General features: G+C 42.6%; 2 protein-coding genes across 5 annotated transcripts in view; both read right to left on the reverse strand.

Moving 5' to 3' along the window:
* PRRC1 (proline rich coiled-coil 1) overlaps positions 1-1,348 on the reverse strand; it is a 37,782-nt gene extending 36,434 nt beyond the window's left edge. For 2 of the 4 annotated variants that reach the window (XM_030566129.1, XM_030566127.1), the window contains exon 1: positions 1,209-1,348. The gene's annotated coding sequence lies outside the window, so the exon portion shown is untranslated. Of the gene's footprint in view, positions 1-713; positions 975-1,208 lie in introns of those variants that run through there. The other 2 variants (XM_030566130.1, XM_030566128.1) reach the window with 1 other exon arrangement.
* An 8,790-nt stretch (positions 1,349-10,138) lies between these two features.
* The window catches only part of MEGF10 (multiple EGF like domains 10), a 158,257-nt gene continuing 147,828 nt past the window's right edge, over positions 10,139-20,567 (reverse strand). The window contains exons 22-25 of the mRNA XM_030566126.1: positions 20,311-20,434; positions 19,649-19,693; positions 16,875-17,081; positions 10,139-14,831 (exon numbers count right to left, since the gene is read on the reverse strand). Coding sequence (XP_030421986.1) covers positions 14,671-14,831; positions 16,875-17,081; positions 19,649-19,693; positions 20,311-20,434 — 537 coding nt within the window. The 3' untranslated portion in view covers positions 10,139-14,670. The remainder of the gene's footprint in view (positions 14,832-16,874; positions 17,082-19,648; positions 19,694-20,310; positions 20,435-20,567) is intronic.

A 20,567-nucleotide genomic window follows, 5' to 3' on the forward strand; every position in this document is an offset into this window, starting at 1 on the left:
AGAAGAGGATCCTACACATTTTTAAATGCAGATGGGCAGGCTCCTCAGGTAACAGAGCCTTGCTGATGTAAATGAAGTGCCACGTGGGCACAGGAAAGACCATGTACATGGAGTCAACAGCAAGAACGGATGCTCACTGACATGCTCAAAGCTAAAGAGCTAAGCCAAAATCAGAACTTCTTGAGTTTTTCTATACCAGCCCTTTCTCACTTTTCTAGCATGGATGGTATTGATCAGACTACCCCAAGGCCCAGCTGTTTTCTAAACATTTGCTTCCTAAACTATGAGTATTTAACCTAATCATCATCACTGTAGCAACAAGACTTCAGATACTAGAGACACAGGCAGGAAATATCAGACCGAAGAGCTGGCCTCTGTCCCAATGAGTTTACAATCTAGATTAGAGACACTATGGCCCCGTAGTTCATTAATCATTTGTGCTAATCTTCATAAAAATCCCTCCAATTTAAAAAAAGCTACCCAACTTTGGGACTTAGGATACTAGGTTACTCTGTGACAGTACGTTACACCAGTTACACAGTAAAAACAAGGCTGCAAACGTCCATCTGTAAAGTTTGCAGTGAATTCCACGCCCTGCCAGAAAAGCCCCTTCAGACGCCAAGCTCGCACTGCTTTGTGTTTCAAAGTTATTCCTACCCCCCACGTGCAGGAAAGAAACAACGCCTGCCAAGGCGAGCCGAGTGCAAACCCACCTAGGGAGACCTTCCTGAGCCGGCCACCACAGCTCCCCAGGCGGGACGAGCCTCGCACACGCTATTCAAACGGCAGCACCGAGTGTCTCACTTCGGTTCATTTCGCAGAAGCGGCCCCCGAGCCCAGGCCGCGACCCCGCGGCCAGACTCGCTAGCGCAGCTCCGCCCTGCGGCGGGAAGGACCCATAGAACAAGCCCCCCGTAACGGTAGCAACGGGCCGCGGCGCTGCGTGACCCCGCAGCCGGCTCTGACGCGGCCGCCGGAGGAGAAGCACCGCCCCCAGCCCCGCGCGAGGAATGGGGCGCAGACTCAGTGCAGGCCATACAGCTCCCATGAGACTTGGGGCGGCACCGCACATGCGCAATGCCGTTCGCCGCCGGTCTGGGCTGCCACGTCTCTCTCTCCAGCCGGCGGCTCTGCTCACACTCCTCGGGGCCGGGCCGCTCCCGCGCGAGCTGTCCGGCCTGGCGGGGGCATCTCCCACCCGTCCTCACCTCGCTGCGGGGTCCTCCTTGGCCAGGCCTCGGGCGCCACGTCCCTGGCACTGTCTGCTCCGGGCCGCCGCTCGCTCCCCGCATCCGAAATGGCCGCGCCTGGGAGCGAGACGCCACCTCCTGCTGCCACGTTGGCCTGCGGCGGGTGGAGCCGCCTGCGGCGCGTGACCTGGGGCGGGGGTGGAAGGGCCCGGCCACGTCCTACCAGGTTCTTGGTGTGCTGCGCGCTGCTGGTCGGTACCCCCGCCCCGCGGCGGGCATGTCAGGGTCTCTTCCCCTCCGCCTGCTCAGAGCCCTGCGTAGTGGAGCCGTGTCATGCCCCAGCTGCCCCTGTGGGGGCGTATTCGCAAAGCAGGGCACAGACCTGTGTACGCTCCCCGCCTCCAACAAGCACCACAACAAAGGCTGCTCATGAACGCGGTGCAAAGCGTGGTACAAGCGGTGTAACAGGATGACGGTAGGGAAGAGGAGGCTGTGCACTGCAGACAGACCTGGTGCCAGTTTGTACTAAGGCTGCTGGGCAACTAGCTTTTCCAGGCATCCGGTTTTCAAGCAGAACACCTGGTCGAAAAGGGACTCTTGATGGCTCTGGTCAGCACTGCTAACCGGGCCACTAAAAGTCCAGTCACGGGGGTTAAGGAAGCGTCCCTGCCTGCCCAGCCTCCGTGCCGCAGTCAACACGTCTCCTGGGTGCAAGGGCAGCAACCCTGAGCAGCGGTGTGGGCCCCACAGCTCCCATTGGCCAGGAGCCACAGCCAATGGGAGCTGCAGGGGCCGTGCCTGCGGGCGGCGGTCAAAGACCCTGTACCTAGGAGCTGCAGAGATGTTCAAGTTGCTTCTGGCAGCTGCCTGAGATAAGTGCTGCCCAGCTGTGCCCCAAGCCCCTTCCTGCACCCTAACTCATTCCCAGAGCCTGCACCCCTCACCCTCTCGTGCATTCCAAGCCCATGCTCCAGATCAGAACCCACTCCCACACCTGAACTCCCTCCCACAGCTGGCACCACACTCCCTAATCCCCTGAGCCCCTTCTTGCACTCAAGCTCCTTCCTAGAGCCTGCACCCATCACCCTTGCCTGCACTCCAACCCCCTGCCCCAGCCTGAGCCCCCTCCCACACTCCAAACTCCTCATCCCCATCTCAGAGCTTGCACCCTGTCTCTCCTGTACCCCAATCCCATGCCCCATCCCAGAGCTCCCTCCTGTACCCTGAACTCATTTCTGGCACCATCCCAGAGCCCGTAACCCCAGCTGAAGTTCTCATGGTCCCCCAAACCTCTGCCCCAGCCCGGTGAAAGTGAGTGATGAAGGGAGGGAGGATGGGGTAGGGGACAGAGCAGGGGTGGGTTGGGTTTTTTTTGCAATTAGAAGATTGGCAACAAGTGGGAGCATGCAGCTGATTGAACCTGACAAACAACTACATTTCTCTCACTTCGAAAGCTGTTGTTTGCATCTCACAGACATATCTTGCAGTGATTAGTTTCATACACAAAGTTACCTTATGGTGTTATTTTTTCATTAGTCAGGACTACAAAAAAAGCTATATACATTTTTGGCTGTTCTGGGTATCAAGCATTTTAAAAAAATTTTTTTTAGTCTGCTAGTTAAGCCAGAAAATGTATTCTGAATTATAGGTCGTGCAGGTAGCAATGCCTATAGTGAAGATTGCCTGATACTTGTTGCCACAGGGTGACTGACCCCTTTAAGCATTTGGGTCTAGAGGACTACTTGCACACTGAGCATGTGAAAGACTCCTAGTAGCGAAAATTTGCACACTGCTGTGGGGATAAGTAGACTTTGTTTTAAAATGGAGCTGTTACTTTGCAGCTGTAAGTAGTCCTGTCTTTGCAGTTTTATAAAAGTTTACTGGAATGATCACTTGGGGGAAAGAAAAGTTTAAATGTACTCTTACAGAGCAAAGTACAAAGGTTCACAATCTTCTAAACTCTTTTCCCCCAAGCATGTGGAGTGTGATATTGTTAAGTCTCATCACCTGAGGAGCTATAGCTCTCAACTCCCACTTAAAACAACAGAGTCAAAAATCATCAACATCAGAGACAAATGGGGGAAAAAATCAGAGGAGGCCTCTGGAAAGTGAAATAAAGCTTTAGAGAGCTCTGTATTAAAGTGACTTTGAAGAAAAAAAGAAATGACTATTTTAGGCAATCACAGCCGGTAATACCTTGCACTCCAGAATTTATTCTGCTTCTGGTTTCCAATCCTTTTAATCAGTTACTCCAGATGTAGCTTTATGGGCCAGTCACACACAAACCAATCCTCTCCTCCCTTTGCACCACTGCTACACCATCCTAATCTCTGCCTTTAGGGGGTGTATTGGGGAAGGAGGCAGCATGTCACTGATGGAGCATAGCTGTGCTCTGCTAGTTCTCAACTGGTAGATGACCCCTTGACCTTTGGGTCCATAGTCAACAAATTTGGCTGGGGCCCACAGAATCGAGTCATAACCAATTCCCTGATGGTCACCTTCCATTTACCTCTGATGAGCACAGGAGAGAATCTGACCCCAAGATAGCAATTTCCCCACCCATTTACAGGACATTGTGGACAGCCAAAGGGGTGGAGCTAAAAGAAACAGGGAAGCTACTAACAAGATGTTGATTCATAAAAATAGACAAGAAAATTTTCCAAATAGATAACTGTGCAAGTTGGCCCTATTTAGGAAAGGTCTGCATTCTTATCGTACAAGACCCTGAAAACTGGAGTAATAGAAATGGGATGAAATTTAACAGTGCAAAGTGCAAGGTCATGCACTTAGTGACTAACAACAAGAATTTCTGTTATAAACTGGGGACTTATCAAAGCAGGAGAGAAACTTGGGTGTACTGGTGGATCACAGGATGACCATGGGCCACCAATGTGATGCAGCTGTGAAAAAGGCTAATACAATCCCGGGATGCATCAGGCAAGGTATTTCCAGTAGAGAGAGGGAAGTGTTATTACCATTATATGGGGCATTGGTGAGACCTATGTGCAATTCTGGTCTCCCATGTTTAAGAAAGATGCTATTCAAACTAGAACAGGTGCAGAGAAGGGCTCTTAGGATGATCTGAGGAAAGTAAAACCTACCTTATAAGAGGAGACAAAAGAGCTTGCATTATTTAGCCTAACCAAAAGAAGACTGAGAGGAGATATGAATGCTCTCTATAAATACATCAGAGGGATGAATACAAGGGAGGGAGAGGTGTTATTTAAGTTAAGCGCCAGTGTGGACACAAGAACAAGTGGATATAAACTGGCCATCAACAATTTTAGGCTCAAAATTAGGCAAAGGTTTCTACCCATCAGAAGAGTGAAGTTCTGGAACAGCCTTAAGGGGAGCAGTGGGGCAAAAAGACCCTAACTGGTTTCAAGACTGCGCTTGATAAGTTTATGGAGGGGTTGGTATGATGGACTGCCTACAATGGCATGTGGCTCATTGGCGACTGCCAGTAGCAAAAATCCCCAATGACCAGGGACAGCCCACTAGATGGGGGGGCTCTGAGTTACTACAGAAAATTATTTTCCAGGTATCTTCCTGGTAGGTCTTGTCCACATATTCAAGGACTAATTGATCACCCTATTTGGGGTTAGGAAGGAATTCTCCCCCAGGTCAGACTGGCAGAAACCCTGTAAGTTTTTCACCTTCCTCTTCAGCATGGGGCATGGGTCACTTGCAGGTTTAATCTAGTGTAAATGGTGGATTCTCTGTATCATGAAGTTTTTAAACCGTGGTTTGAGGACTTCAGTAACTCAGCCAAAGGTTAAGGATCTATTCCAGGAGTGAGTGAGTGAGGTCCTGTGGACTTCAATATGCAGGAGGTCAGAATAGATTATCACAATGGTCACTTCTAACCTTAATGTCTATGAGGTGGTATTATGAGACTGCCTACAATGGCATGTAGCTGATCTATGACTGCTAGTAGCAAATATCCCCAATGGCCAGAGATGGGACACTAGATGGGGAAGGCTCTGCGTTACTACAGTAAGTTCTTTCCCAAGTGTCTGGCTGGTGGATCTTGCCAACATGCTCAGCGTCTAACTGATCACCATATTTGGAGTCAGGAATGAATTTCTCCCAGGTCACATTGAATTTCTCCCAGGTCCCCCCCTTACCTAGACCCCCACCTCATTGAGCCCCAACCAGCTGCACCGAGACCTCCATCTCACCAGACCTCCATCCCACTTCCCCAGCGCCCGGATCCAACAAGCGTCACACATCCAGATCTCCCCATGCTGAGCCCCAACCACCTTCACCTAACCCCCGCCCCGCAGAGTCCCATTCTCCCTGCACTTAGAACTCCTCAACGAGACCTGTGCATCTAGATGTCCCACGCACGCAGAACCCCTACTGAGCTGCCTGAACCCAGATTGCCCCACATAGAACCCTCTCACCCCACACCTGGATCCCCCCCACACTAAGGCTCTCCACTCTTGAATCCTGCCGGGATGAGCCTGCTAGCCTACACCTGGATTGGGGGGCCAGGGCTGGGTGTGAATGAGAAACTCTGTCCCTCTTCTTTGCTACCTTAGTGGACCTGGCACCGGGGTGCTGGAACAACTTGTATAGTGGGCTTGCTGAGAGCCACTGAACCAAACTCTAAACCATGTGTATGATGGAAATCACTTCAAGCCAGGGGGTGCGGCAGCACCCCTAGTTCCAGAACCTATGCCCCTGGTGCTGTGTTAGGGTTGGGTGCAGCCTCACAGCCAAGTCCATGTCTGGGGGGGAGGCCTGCAGGGTGCTCACCACTGCCATGCTGGAGCTGCCACATTTATTTATTGACTAAAATTCTGCAAATTTTATTTAAATATTGTGCACAGAACTTTTTTTTTTGACACAGACTTTTTGGAGTAATACAAGAATAATTATACAAGGACACAACATCATCCATTTACCCTGGCATCTGGTCTGTGAGAGTGGCCAACAATGAGTACTTAAGAAGATGTAATACATCCTTAATGCACTCTCCTTTATGACCTTTATGACCTGGAGAGAATTTCTTCCTGACTGCCTTTTTCCAGTCCTTGCACACTGAAGCATGGCTTTATATTATATATGGCTTTATATTAATATAACTACACAAGTGGTATTTTTATGATTATAAATGTCTAACCCATTTTAAAAATTACTAACTTGTTAATCTAAATAATATCCTGTGTCAATGAGTTCAGACATTTGTTCTTCTAGTCTGTAAACATGCATATTTACAAAGCAGCTACAGATATTATTTGTGCACATACTTTGACTTTCTTAACATGGTTACAATCAAAGCAGTGACTAAGTAAAACTGGTAACTTTTTATGCACTAATTCTGCTCCCTATGTGTATTTAAAGGAATAGCAATTTCCTTCTGTGATAAAAACCTGGTTAGCCCTGGAGAGCCAACATTCATGGGATTCTAAGCTCAACTGTTGTCTTACACTTGAAAAAATGGAAAGGAATAATTACATAAATCTTGCCACAATCCAGGCACTGTGCAAAGACCGATGACTGAGCTAAATGTTGCTTCCATTTTAAATAATCCTATGAAAGAGGCAGTCTTCACCTGTATGTAGTGCAGATGAATTGTTAGTATTATTCAAAAAAAGGTGGTAAAGCTTCATCAGTGCCATCCATTAAGGCTGATGGTTTTTGATACTTGTGTCAGTGCCTCTGAGAGATGGACCATTCTTGATCTTCACATAGAATCATAGAATTGTATGACTGGAAGGACCCTCGAGCAATCTTCTAGTCCATTTCCCTGCACTCAAGGCAGGACTAAGTACTATCTAAACCATCCCTGACAGGTGTTTGTCCAACCTGCTCTTAAAAATTTCCAATGATTCTGCAGCATCCCTAGGCAATTTATCCCAGTGCTTAACTACCCTGACAGGAAGTTTTTCCTAATGGCAAACCTAAATCATCCTTGCTGCAATTCAAGCCCATTGCTTCTTGTCCTTTTGTCAGAGGTTAAGCAAAACAATTTTTCTCCCTTCTCCTTGTAACAACATTTTATGTACTTGAAAACTATCATTTTCCCTCTCTATCTTCTCTTCTCCAAACTAAACAAATCCATTTTTTTTTCCAATCTTCCCGCATTGGTCATGTTTTCTAGACCTTTAATCATTTTTGTTGCTCTTCTCTGGACTTTCTCCAATTTGTCCACATCTTTCCTGAAACTGGACACAATACTCCAGCTGAGGCCCAATCGGTGTGGAGTAGAGCGGAAGAATTACTTCTTGTGTCTTGCTTACAATACTCCTGCTAATACATCCCAGAATTATGTTTGATTTTTTTTGCAACAGTGTTACACTGTTGACTCATATTTAGCTTATGATCCACTATGATCCCCAGATCCCTTTCTGTAGAACTCCTTTTTGGCAGTCAGTTTCCTGTTTTGTATGTGTGCAATTGATTGTTCCTTCCTAAGTGGAGTACTTTGTATTTGTCCTTTATTGAATTTCATCCTATTTACTTCAGACCATTTCTCCAATTTGTCCAGGTCATTTTGAATTTTAATCGTATCCTCCAAAGCACTTGCAACCCTTCCCAGCTTGGTATCATCCGCAAACTTAATAAATATAAATGCCATTATCTAAATAATTGATGAAGATATTGAACAGAACCAGACCCAGAACTGATCCCTGAAGGACCCCATTCGATATGCCCTTCCATCTTGACTGTGAACCACTGATAATTACTTTCTGGGAATGAGAGTAATTATCCAACCAGTTTTGCACCCACCTTATAGTAGCTCCAGCTAGGTTGTATTGCCCTACTTTGTTTATGAGGTCATGCAAGACAGTATCAAAAGCCTTACAAAAATTAAGCTATACCACATCTATGGCTTCACCCTTATCCACAATGCTTGTTACCCTGTCAAAGAAAGCTATTAGGTTGGTTTGACCTGATTTGTTCTTGAGAAATCCATGCTGTCTGTTACTTATCACCTCATTATCTTCTAGGTGTCTGCAAATTGATTGCTTAATTATTTGCTCCATTATCTTTCCTGGTACAGAAGTTAAGCTGACTGGTCTGTAATTCCCCAGGTTATCCTTATTTCCCTTTTTATAGATTGGCACTATATTTGCCTTTTTCCAGTCCTTTGGCATCTCACCCATCTTCCATGACTTCGGGAGGATAATTGTTAATGGCTCAGATGTCTCCTCAGTCAGCTCCTTGGGTATTCTAGGATATATTTCATCAGGCCCTGGTGACTTGTCTAAGTAATTTTTTTACTTGTTCTTTCCCTATTTTAGCCTCATGCATTATGTCATGATGAGTATAATCAAACAATCTCTCTGTAACCACAAAAATAGAATTACTTCTAGAAAATTTATAAACAGGATCAGCTGCTTCATTGCACTAGAGTCTTCAAAGAAAATCTTCCACTTTTTCCATGTCAAAAGTACATGTATGTAGAGCAAGATCCTGCACACCATTATCATGTTAGCTCTAGAGGTATACAGGAACTGTAACACGAAGGGAAAGTAGAATTTTCCTTGAAGTCTCTGATAATTATTGTAGATGGGAAGAAAAGAGCTAGAGGCTGTACTTAATAGGGCCGTTGTTAAAGTGCAGTTGATCTGTTTAAAAAATTATCCTTGAAATGCTGCTGAGGTCAGATATGCTTTGGCTGATCTGCAGCATAAATGCTGATCACACAAATTAAAGATGCTAATGAGGCAATGTAAGTCACTCAAATATTACAAGGATCATGACATTGTGGGGAAGTTTTTATGTTTGAGGCATTTTCTTTTCTTCTGTTCTTTGCATTTCAGACTATGGATTACAATTTAAAAAAAATTATGCATGAGGAAGTTCAGGATTTGGCTCTATATTTGGAATTGTTTGTTTAACCTGTTTAAGATAGTTCACTCAAGTTTCTCCTTTAAGAATCTCAGTTAATTCCAGGGAGTCAGATGCAAACACCAAAAAACTTATTTTCTTTCACTCTATAATTGAACTCTCAAAAGTAACCTCTGGTGTTAGTCTCATAATGAGTCACACAACTAGGCCTGATTGCCAGGTTGGATGTGAGACTAACTAGCTACTATATCCCTCCTTAAAGCACACTGTAAGCCAACCAATCCTGGAGGAAACTTTGTGAGGTGAAACAGAAATTTCCAATTAAAACTCAATGCCAGATCTCATGTTCCTGAGCAATCTAACTGTGGAGATAGTAAAAAGTCATCGCCAAGCACATTTGTCCACAACCAGTGTTCTTGAGTCAGCTTAGAGGCTTCATGCCAGGATATGGAACAGAAATGAGAATGCAGGGGCTGCTGGATGATCTCTTCCTTTCTACGTGCCTATAGTTTTAGGCTTCTCATTGGTATTTTACATGGTTGATAATAGGATGTTGTTATTCTGCCAAACAGATGTGTGGAGGTCAAGAGAAATGCCTTGACATTATTTAAATCTTTCTTTGATGGTCTCAATGCTGCTCAAAATTAGACTGGCTGCCACAACTCCAAAGGCACCACTTTGACAGCAAGGCATCAACAGAGTACAGCAGGACTCCAGCTATGGCCCTTGTCTCCAGCCATGCCACTAGAGGCTCAAAAGGGGTGGTATAGAGTTGGCTCTATTCCACCAGGAGATTTCCCTACACAAGTGGAATATCCAGGGAGACAATTAAGCCAACTTTATCACCGCTTAGTGCTATTGAAGCAGTGCAAAGCAGCCTAAGTGGGGCAAGGAACTGACCCAAATACAGTAGAAATAATTGAGCTTTCTTGTAATAGTCTGTGGTTGAAATCCTGGCCCCACTGAACTCAGTGACAAAACTCCCATTGACTTCAACAGGGCCTGAATTTCACCCTATGACTGTTATTGAACTGTACACATAAAGCCTTCCACACAGAGACTACTATGTATATCCATTGTGGTACTTCACGGTGCCCCTAGAGAGAGGAAAAACAGGACGGAAAAACCAAACACAACATTTCAAGTCTTTTATTAGAAAGTTTATTACATTAACCTACAAGCATATTCGGTGATATAAATGGTAGTGAAGGGTAATATGATGAGCATCAGTCATCTTTGGAAAATAGAAAACATTTCAACATTGCAACAGGTTTTTTGTTACAATCGAGATACAAGCTAGACACCGTTTGTAGGTTTTCTTTAAAAATATATATTATAATTCAATCATATCAAAGTGGAGTGTAGCTGGGGTAAAACACTGAAAATATAATAGTTAGACCCAGTGCTATGGCACTAGTGTTAATTGTACCAAAAAGGGCAAGGTTTTCTGTACAATAGTTCAACAAGCACCCATCCGTTTTAAGTCATTTAAACTGCTACATACAGTCTTTAATACAAAACATTTTTGTCAACATTAGCTCTGTATTCTTCAGTATGGATCTTAAAGATGCATTGTCCTATTCACGTGGCTCAGTGTAAGGGTCATTACTTGGAAACATAGCCCTACTCAACAGTCCAGTTTTAGTCACAGTATTTTGAAAATCAAATACATTTTTAATAAATGTGCTCACCAATATTTATACTTTTTTAAAACTTTATTTCATTAGTTTGATTTTGCAGATTGTGATAAAAAGGATAAGCACAATGAAGTCTGTTCACCCCTCAATCTGTATGTGCAGCTCCAATTAAAATTAATGGGAGTTCTCTGTGTAAATGAAGATGAGGGCAAAGTTTAAGTGCAGCAGTATGTTGGGAATAAAAGTCTCTGATACAAAGAAGTCTTTTTCAGGATCAGTGTTTTTCTAAATGGCCAAGAGACAGTTTGTCTAAATCATTTAAATTTTCAGGGATTATACCAAATACCAAATTTTAAAATAAGATATTAACTTTGGGCTAAATTCTGCACTTTATTGCACTGGCATACAAGTTGGTATGGACATTTATCCTAGGGCTTCATATTGCTTTCCTCTTTATGGGGTTCTCAACATATAAAGACACAGATGCCTTTTTCCATTTATGCAAGTGGCAAGGCAGGATCTCTCCCCATAGTTCTCAAGAAGAAATCTGGAAAGTTAACCAGCTAATGCACCAGCATATACATCATGTCCCTAAGGTGGCCTGATATGGAGGTTGGGAAGGGTCTAAATTCTCCCTCTGAGTTAATGAACATGCTGTGATCAGCAGCCAGGGCTCACTGTTTGACAGCTGTGAGATGTGAGTTCTGGTTGTGCTTAAGAGCAGCAAAGTGTATTCCAAAGCATGTCTTCCTGAGGCACATGAGGAAACCTGTTCTGGATGGCATGATTGCTAAAGCAAGTGCTCTGGGAAAATTTCTGCTTCCCCTTGTTGCACCAAGCAGGTATTTAGCCTTTATTAATATCAGTAAACATTGATTGGGGTTTTTAAATCAAAGATTATAGATACATTTCTACATTATCCAATGTGCTTTATTCACTCAAGTTAATGACATGCAGAGATTGTTTAAATAGAACATATTGTTCAGGCAACTGTGTGTGTGAGCATGTACACCTACTCACACTCACATATTCACAAGTCTTCTATGTGACATATGTATACTAATATAGGCCAAATATAAGCAGGTGCAACTTCCCTTGGCCACAGCAGAAATGTCACCACATACAGCAAGACTGAATTTGGACCTGTATGTATGGGTATATTTAGAGCATACACAATAGCCTGAAGTGTCTGAGCAGGATTTATTGTCATGAGTGTTCGCTTGAATACATAATTTGAAGATGTGCACCACTTTGGGAATTCCTATACAAGTTAAAAATAATTTGCTCTGCTCTTCACCATTGTATAGTATGAAGGACAGGGATTTTTTTTAATGTTACAATGAATAATTGTTCTATTGGCCATTAAATTCAAATTATATATGAAGTAAGAGGAGATGACTTTGTGAACTCACAGTTGTAGTGTATTGCATTTTCTATTCACAGCTTCAGAAAGGAGATTTTATTTTTAAGTTTGGATCACACAGTACAAACACATCGATATCACTACATGGCACACACACACCCAATCAGTCATTTACCGTAAGTGGGGTGGAAAGTGCTGCTTAATTTCGGAAACATCAGTATTTATTTTTATATCTGTGATGTCCTGAGCTAGTCATACAATTTTTACAAGGATGTGCAATTGCCCAGGAAGTTCCAGTTTGTCCACAAATCAGCCAATATTTATGTATGAAACAAATATGGGGTGTAAATGGGCACCCCATGCATCCACATATGCTGCAGAGGCCTGAGCCCAGCTACGGTGAGGTCTCCGTGTGTATACCTCTGATCTGTCACCATTTTAATCGCAGCAAACATCAGACAGTATTTCACTTCAGCCCAAGCAGGTTTTGTATCCTGAAACATTTTTCTCATTGAGGCTCGGTATAGCCAAAGGCAACAGGATATGATTCTCTTAGGAGCCAATACCCTCACAATGTCAACAATTCTTTGTCTAACATAATCAAACTTTCAGATACAGAGCCATAGGGGAACCTACTATACTGAGGCAAAGAGCATACGAGTACCAAAATGCTTGACCAGCCGCTGGCCTTCATATCCTAATCACACAGTTCGGATGTGTTTAAAGGTAAACCTACTTGTGACCGGGTGCAGAGTCATTAGTTTGGGAAGGTGAAAAAGGCTGTTGGAGATTATGGGCCATCAGCAGGATGCTCCACTAATATGATCAGCAGTGGTATCATCAACAATATTGATATATAATCTCTCATCTTTAGGTTTCGAATCTAACATCCCAATGAGATGAAACAAGCAGTCCAGACACCCTAGAGCTGTTGTTTCAGACAGTTTGAAGATTCAGGGAGATGTCTTTGCATCAGTTTTAACAATTACAAATAAATAAAAACTTGGACTCTGGAGCACACTTCTGTTTCAAGGGGTGGGTTCCATTCACAATTCTACTTCCACTGAACTGCAGAAGACATGGGGCCCTGACTATAAGTTGGCTACTTGGGAGGCAGAGGGACGGCTGGCCTCCACATGCAGGGTCAGGAGTGAGCTGACCCCCAAGCAAGGGGTCTTCTTTTTTCTTTTCTGCGTAGGACAACTTATCATGCTTTCTTATTATAAACATTATCTCTCAAGCAAAACACCTTGTAATTGTATTTTTTTCCTGCTGATTCAATCCATCAGTTTATACTACTACCTAACCCGTTTAGCCCATCTCTGGTGGACATTAATATTATATCAATTCTCACTTTTATACTGCCCCCCATCCCTCCCAAAGAGAAAAAGTCAGTATTTATTAACCAGACAAAATAAAGGCCAGCTGTCAAAAATGCAATAAACAGTGAATGTACAATAAAATATTTTGCAGTTATAAGCTAGCGCACTAGAAACATAGATACAAAAGTTAGAAATGGAGATACAAGTTAATGAAAAATGGGGTATATGTGTCAAGTTATTAGCAATGCAAAAGACCAGCTTAAGCATATTTTCCCTACATCAACTATTAAAAAAGGTGCCTTTTTAGCAAGTATGCACAGAGATTGTTCAGTCATTTCTAGGGAAAAAAATTAAACAAAACACTACTATTCTTATTCTGTATTACAGTCCATATTACTACTTGTTTATAAAATTTAAATCTTTTCTTGCACTTCAAATTTACAGCATTCATCATTTTTGTCCATTCCTTACACACTCATTCAGTCCATTCTGACAAAAATAAACTGATTTCATTTACATATTTATGCAATAATTACTGATATGTTATGGATTATTACTCGTGTATGACAGAAATGATGGTCAGAATTGTAGTATATGGAGCAGTAATGCACCAAATGATTTGGCAAGGATGTGTGCCAAAGCCTACTAGTATGGGGTATGCATTGATCTTTGGGTGTTGCAATAATATTAATGCATGCAATGCTTTCATCACCTTCAAAACTACACAGGCAATGTATTTCCATAACCAGTAGTCGACATGAAAAATGTGTTGAGTTTTTCAAATCACTTCTGCATTGCATTTGGTTACATCCCATCAGATCAAGTCTTTTTACACATTTTGACTAAAAGCAATATAATCCACCACAATATGATGTGATGTGAAAGAAATCTGGCAATATCATACAGTTTTTCTTCTAGATAACAAATGAATGACTACCTGTAAGAAGTGGATATTTGGTAGGTTGTACAGTCCTTAGGGGTATCACTACTATGAAACATGAGCAAGTGAAAAACAAACATGAAATACAATTTCAAAGTAGCAGAAATGGAACTGTTATCAGAACTGTTCTGCAAACTAATATGTTTAAACAAGTATACTACAGTGTAAATGTGTGGAATTGGTGTCTTTGTAAAAATAACTGTAATGGAAAATCTGATCAGGGTCTCTTCAGTTTGGCATCTATCCATGTGCCGTATGTGTGTATACAAACCTCAGCTTGAGATTCCTGTTTAACGTACAGCAATTGTCTACAGAATGGATTAGGAGCCAAATATGGTGGCAAAGTACAGGAAGGTACATAACCAAGCCACTGTTCTCCTTAAGAGTTCCACTGTGCCGTACAATGAGCTTGAGGTCATTCATTGCTGACCTCTTTCTCAGAGGATGATGGACTATCTCGTACTGGTAGCAAGTCATAATGGCATGGAATATGACTGTTTTTTGGAAGATCATAAGGATCCTGGCTGAAAGGTCCACTGTTACTGAATGTGCCCTGGACAACACTCATGGTAGGCTCTGTGATAAAAGAGAACACACATATTTGGGCACTGGTAATAGCAAATGGGAGGAAAATATCTTAATAAAAATGAACAAGTCTTGCTAAATAGTTACCATTGCTTAAAAGAAAAAACTTGTTCACTCAGCTTTAAATTCTGCATTAAAGAGCATGTTGCTTAAAAATGTGCTGGCCTGGCATTAAAACTGCTCAGTTATGCAACAAACGCAATTGTTTGTGCATTCATGAGTGTGCAAGATAACACAATCAAGCAGAATTGCATGTCCCCTTTTTTCTTTGGGCAAGCTGCAGGAATCCAGGCTCCTGCTTAAACAAACATTGGGCCAAACTTCGGACTTCTGAGCAAAGCATCAGAAGTAAAAGGATATTGTGCAAAGCATCTAATGGAAATTTGCATACTAATCCTGACAGACAGGTTGTGTAATACCATGCAGCTTCTTGGTTTTCTCTCTCACACAGACTCATTAGTCATGTCCCACTCTTCTTCATCCCACAGATCCCACTCTCCTCTGGGATGCCCCAGAGAGAATCGCCATGGAATAGACAATCCTTAGCAAAACAATGGACACCCTCATGGAATTGTAGGAAATCTCCACATAGGTACAGAAAGGGAAAGTTAGGTCCTTCAATGTATACAGCAGCTACATGCTCTTTAAATTAGGATCCTACTTTAATAAACTTTTTTAGAGCATCTTCCATCAGAGGTAACTGTCAACGTGAACATCTTTCAACCTACTAGGAGAAGTCCAAAATGTACAGTACAGATCCCCTTAAAGGATCAGGACTATTTTTTTAACCCATGTTGCTAATGCATTTTAGAATAATTAAGTAATGTATAACTAACCATACAGAGTTCTGCTATTTTTCTTCTATTTTATTCACAGTAATGCTTCAGACTTTATAAAAGCGGTGACTTATATATTAGGAAGAAAACAGAACATCTAAAATCTTAAAGTATTTCACTCCAGCTAGCAAGGGGTTAATGATCTTGTTGCCTATTCTGCATGAATTAAGAAAGGAAGGATGATTGTGGTTAAGGCATTGGACCTGCAGTCAGGTGATCTGGTCTGTGACCTTAGGTAAGTTATTTAAATACACTACCAGTATGTCACAGTTTTCTTAGGACTGTAATAACTCATCAGGACTTGCCATGGGAAAGGAACCAGGATCTGCAGAGTTACTGATAGGGGGGCTTGGGGGACAGGATGCACATTGAGCACAGAAGCCACAGAGCTCTGCCCCTGTTGTCCACCAGGGCTAAGCATATTCAGGACTGGACAACCTGGTACAGGGCTAAGTTATATGGCAGTGAGAGGCTACGTATGTCTCGCACTGCTGCTTTAAGGAGGGAAAAAATATTGGCTCTTTGGCAGAGATATTTAGGTGGGTGACTTTTATCTACACAACTGAAACTAAGGTATTTTAAACCATCTTCTTTGTGAATTGCTTCACAAGTTTGAAAAGAATGGTATTGTTCTTACAGCTACATGTTCATGTATAGAACCTGAAAGTGTATCAATATTTTTTGTAGTGATTTTTTTTGTTTGTTTCGGTTGAGCCTGTGTTGAAGAGTTAATGTCTTCAGGCCACCTTTTTAGGGTGAGAGTGGCCACCTCGGTTACATCTTAAGTCATTCTCTGGGCAGTTACAACCCTGTGGTCTGGTTCTGAGTTTACCGGGTACAGCCCTCTGTCTGTGCCCTTCAGCAAGTCCACCCCCTTTCATCTTCTTTCTCAAAGGGTTGGGCAGGTGTTTGCAAGCGATCAGTCAGTCAGTGGCACAGAGCCCCTCGTCTGGGAACACTGAGCCCTGTCTCTGCTTGTTCTGAGTGCCACCCCTACTGTTCGGAGTTCCTCTCTTAAGGGCCCACCCCCAGGCCTGACAAGCACATGTGGCGAGTTGCGGTTGATTGTGTCCACAGAAATTCCTTAACCTTGTCTGGTTGGTAGGGCTCATCTGACCCACCACAGCTTGATTCAAAGGAAGAATCTTGCGCGTTGTGTCCTCATCACATACAGCCTAACAATGCAGTTTGTACTTACCAACTTCATAAACATTCTTGTTGGTTGAAGCAGAGTTGCTGATCTCTGCATATGGGGAGTCCCTGCGTGCCGGTGACTTCATTTCAACATATCCGCATTCTGAGTTTTTTGGCACAAGTGCTGGTGGATCTTTAATAGTGGCATATGGATTTTCAGAGCTACTTAATGAGCAGTTGCTTAAATTGTATTCTGAGTTCTTCATTAAATCTGACAATAGAAAAAATAGCACTGTAATCTTTAGAATGTGCTGCGTAATGTGTAAGCATAAATATTGTGAGTAAGTAAAGCAAAATAAACATCTGTTCCAGAAAATGTTTGCCACCAAATAGATTGGCTACTTTGCGTTCTGCAGAGTTTCTCATAAATTAATAACTATATAGAAGCTTGTCATAATACTTCCCCAGATTTGTTTTACACGGTGATTAACAGAGTTACCTCAACTGCCCTGCTTTTTATGGACCTAATTTTGTCTGGGGTATTCCTGCTGCAAAGTTCAACTCTCATTAAAGTTGGATCTGGCACTAATTAAAGGTAATTTGCAGGATCAGGCTATAACTGATAATTTTAGAACACATTTGCCTTTGCTGGTGCTGAACTCATGACACATAAATAACATTACAATTACTGAAGGGACTGAGCTAACAGACGATTCCTGTAATAATTGGGAAAGAACTGAAGGCACCGTGCTTTTAGTGAGGGGCCATTTTGTTCTGCCAGTGCCTTTACTGATAACCATCAAGACATGCTAAAATTTTCAACTGTTTTTCCTCAATTTTCCTAATAGTAGGGATGGAGGAGGAAAGAATGAGCAGGGGTCATTTGTTTAGTCAGTTAGGGGTGTGGCTAAGGGAGTGATAAAGGAGATTTGGGATGGAAAGTGTTTTCTTCAACTGGGAAGACATCGTGAGAGTTTCTTCTGTCTTTGCAGGTTTGCAGCCAAGACTTTCAGATCTGACTACTGAGGCCTGGTCTACACTTAAAAGTTAAGTTGACAAAAACACATCCCTGAGCACCATAGCTATGCCAACCTAACCCCCAGCATAGATGCAGCTATGTCAATGGAAGAATGCTTCTGTTGACCTAGGTACTGTCATTTGGGTGTATTCCAACACTGACGGAAAAACCTCCTCCACTGGTGTAGGCCACATTTACACTATAGTATTATTCTGGCATAACTATGGCACCTAGCTATACTGGTATGGGCTCCATAGTGTACATATACCCTGATTTTGGGTATACAACTTGAGACACCTAATAGATATTTGACTTTCAGAGAGTGGATGGTCAGAACTTTTCAACAACCGGGCCCTTTTAATGAGTCTCAAATGAAGCACCCCAAAATCTTTCAAGAACATTCAGAGAATCCTCCACTGCCAGACAATATCACATAATGAAACATTATAATTGATTCCTTCAATTAAATTATATTGTATTATACAAATGCTCTACAAAATAGCTGCTCTTGTCTATATACTGAACTCCCCTCATTTTCAGATGCCTGGGAAAAAATGAGCCTTCCAGTGAGACTTGAAGGTGATCAGAATCGGGCTATTTCAGACCAAGGAGCAAATTCCATAGTTGTAGTGCCCTTACAGACTATGCCCTGCCAGTTACCCCTCTCATTTATACCAGTGGGACTCCACCTGTGCTAATCTCAGCTGTGGTGGTATAGCATGGGGAGAGAGATGGTCATTCAAGTACTAAGTCATTTACAGCTTTAAAGGTCAAAACCAGAATGTTAAATTTCATCTGGAAACTCACAGCCAGCCGGGGCAGAGCATGGAACACAGGTTAAATTTACCAAGTGGGCCATCACATTCTGCACCATCTTTAGTATCCAGATGGATCTAAGATACAGCCCTAAGTAGAGAACATTACAGTTGCATAATCTTGATGTGGGTGGCAAAGACATGCACGACAATTGCAAAGGTGGACATCTGAAAAGACCAGTTACAGCTTCTTGGCTGTAGGTTAAATAATAAAAAGGACCTGGCCATTGCTGCAACTTAATCTTCAAGTGGTGGAATAAATATTTTCTGAAGGGTATGTGGTATCCCGTTAATGTGCCCACGTAGTGCCAAAGCACTACAGGCTCACTTGTGGACACAGTGGCAACCATAGGTCAGAACGGATGCTCTGTAATCTGAAACACTGCAGCATTATCACATTTAATTTTCACTGCAGTATTAACATGTTGCTGTCTTCTTAAACTTTTATCATCTTACTGACATATAAAGGAGTTATTTTCTTTGTCTTTTTACTGCCAAACCAGAACACAGCTCTGACAGAAGTCTTCAGTTGACTCATGCGAGCTCAGTTGTGCCTGAAAGGCACAGCCTAATGCAAAGTTATATTATCCTCACAGAGGTAACTGGAGTGTGATGGGGGGAAACAGCTAGGAAAGGGTAATGGGCTACCTGCCTTTCACAGGATCCAGCAGGGGATTTAAGAGAATGATGTATCCTCCTTCCAGAAAGGAAGAGAGGCACAGAAAAAGTCTCTGGGGACTGCAGTCCACATTAGCCAGGGGAGTTGCTTTATTTGGTGTTACTCATGAGTTTTCTGTTTAACCAATAAATTGTGCCAGGAGACAAAGGTCCGAAAGATTTGGGTATTGCACTGGTTTCTTCCTGGGCCAGTGAGATAGTCCATCAGCTTACAAAGAGTCACTGCACTTCATATATTCTCTTTCCACAGAAACCAAGAATAATTTCGAATAGGACATTAAATATCTGTGTATTTTTATTTAAATGTGTCAGAAAATAAAAACTCACCTTTCAGGGATTTTCCCATATATCCTCTGTCAAGCCCAAAAGCACCTACGAAAAAGGAGAGTAACAAAAACACAGAACATTTTGTAAATCTAATTGCAATTCTCTGGGCAACCATTCAAAATCTCTACAGAATTGTTTCATGGCTAATTTGTGCCTCACAGGAGAAATACCCCTACAATGAGAGCACAGATTCACTGCAGAAGCAGTGTGACTGTGCACCTATACACATACTGACTAACAGTGTCTAGCTTCATAGAGTTTAGGGCCAGAAGGAACCATTAATCGTTTAGACTGATCTTCTGTATATCATAGGCCATTAAATGTCACCCAGTGTAGACCAGGCTTAAGTCAAATAAAAGTCTAAATATATAATGTTTACACAATTTCCTTTATCAACCAGACCTATTTTCCATAAAACCAACTAGATTATCTTTAATTATATTCCTCTCTCTGTGGGAACTGCTCCACTGGTCAGCCGAGGAGGAGAGCCATGGCCTTGATCCCTCTATGCTCAATTTGGCAAGCCTAGCACCATTGGCAATGTTAGCTAGCTTCACAGAAGAACCAGACTGTGCCTAGACCTCACACAGGAAATATCTGCTCTGCCATCCCTTAGACCCACATGGGGTAACATACAGCACCCTTTCTCTTTATTTCTTTACCAAGCTCATTGAGGTAGCCTCCATGTTTCCAGTCTGCAGGTAATGTTCCCGTATAGTCCAGGACTGCACCCCGTTTTCCATGATCCGCATTCTTAAGATTCACAAACAGCTGATTGTTTTTTGACTATTTCAAACAAACAAACAAAAGATAATGTAGACTGCAGCTGATTATAGATCACTAATGTTTGCACAAGATGATAATTGGAGAAAACAAAACTAAGTCCAATAAGGTCATTTAAGAAATCAAATCCTTTATG

This window comes from Gopherus evgoodei, chromosome 6 (assembly GCF_007399415.2).
Source record: "Gopherus evgoodei ecotype Sinaloan lineage chromosome 6, rGopEvg1_v1.p, whole genome shotgun sequence".
Taxonomy (NCBI): domain Eukaryota; kingdom Metazoa; phylum Chordata; order Testudines; family Testudinidae; genus Gopherus; species Gopherus evgoodei.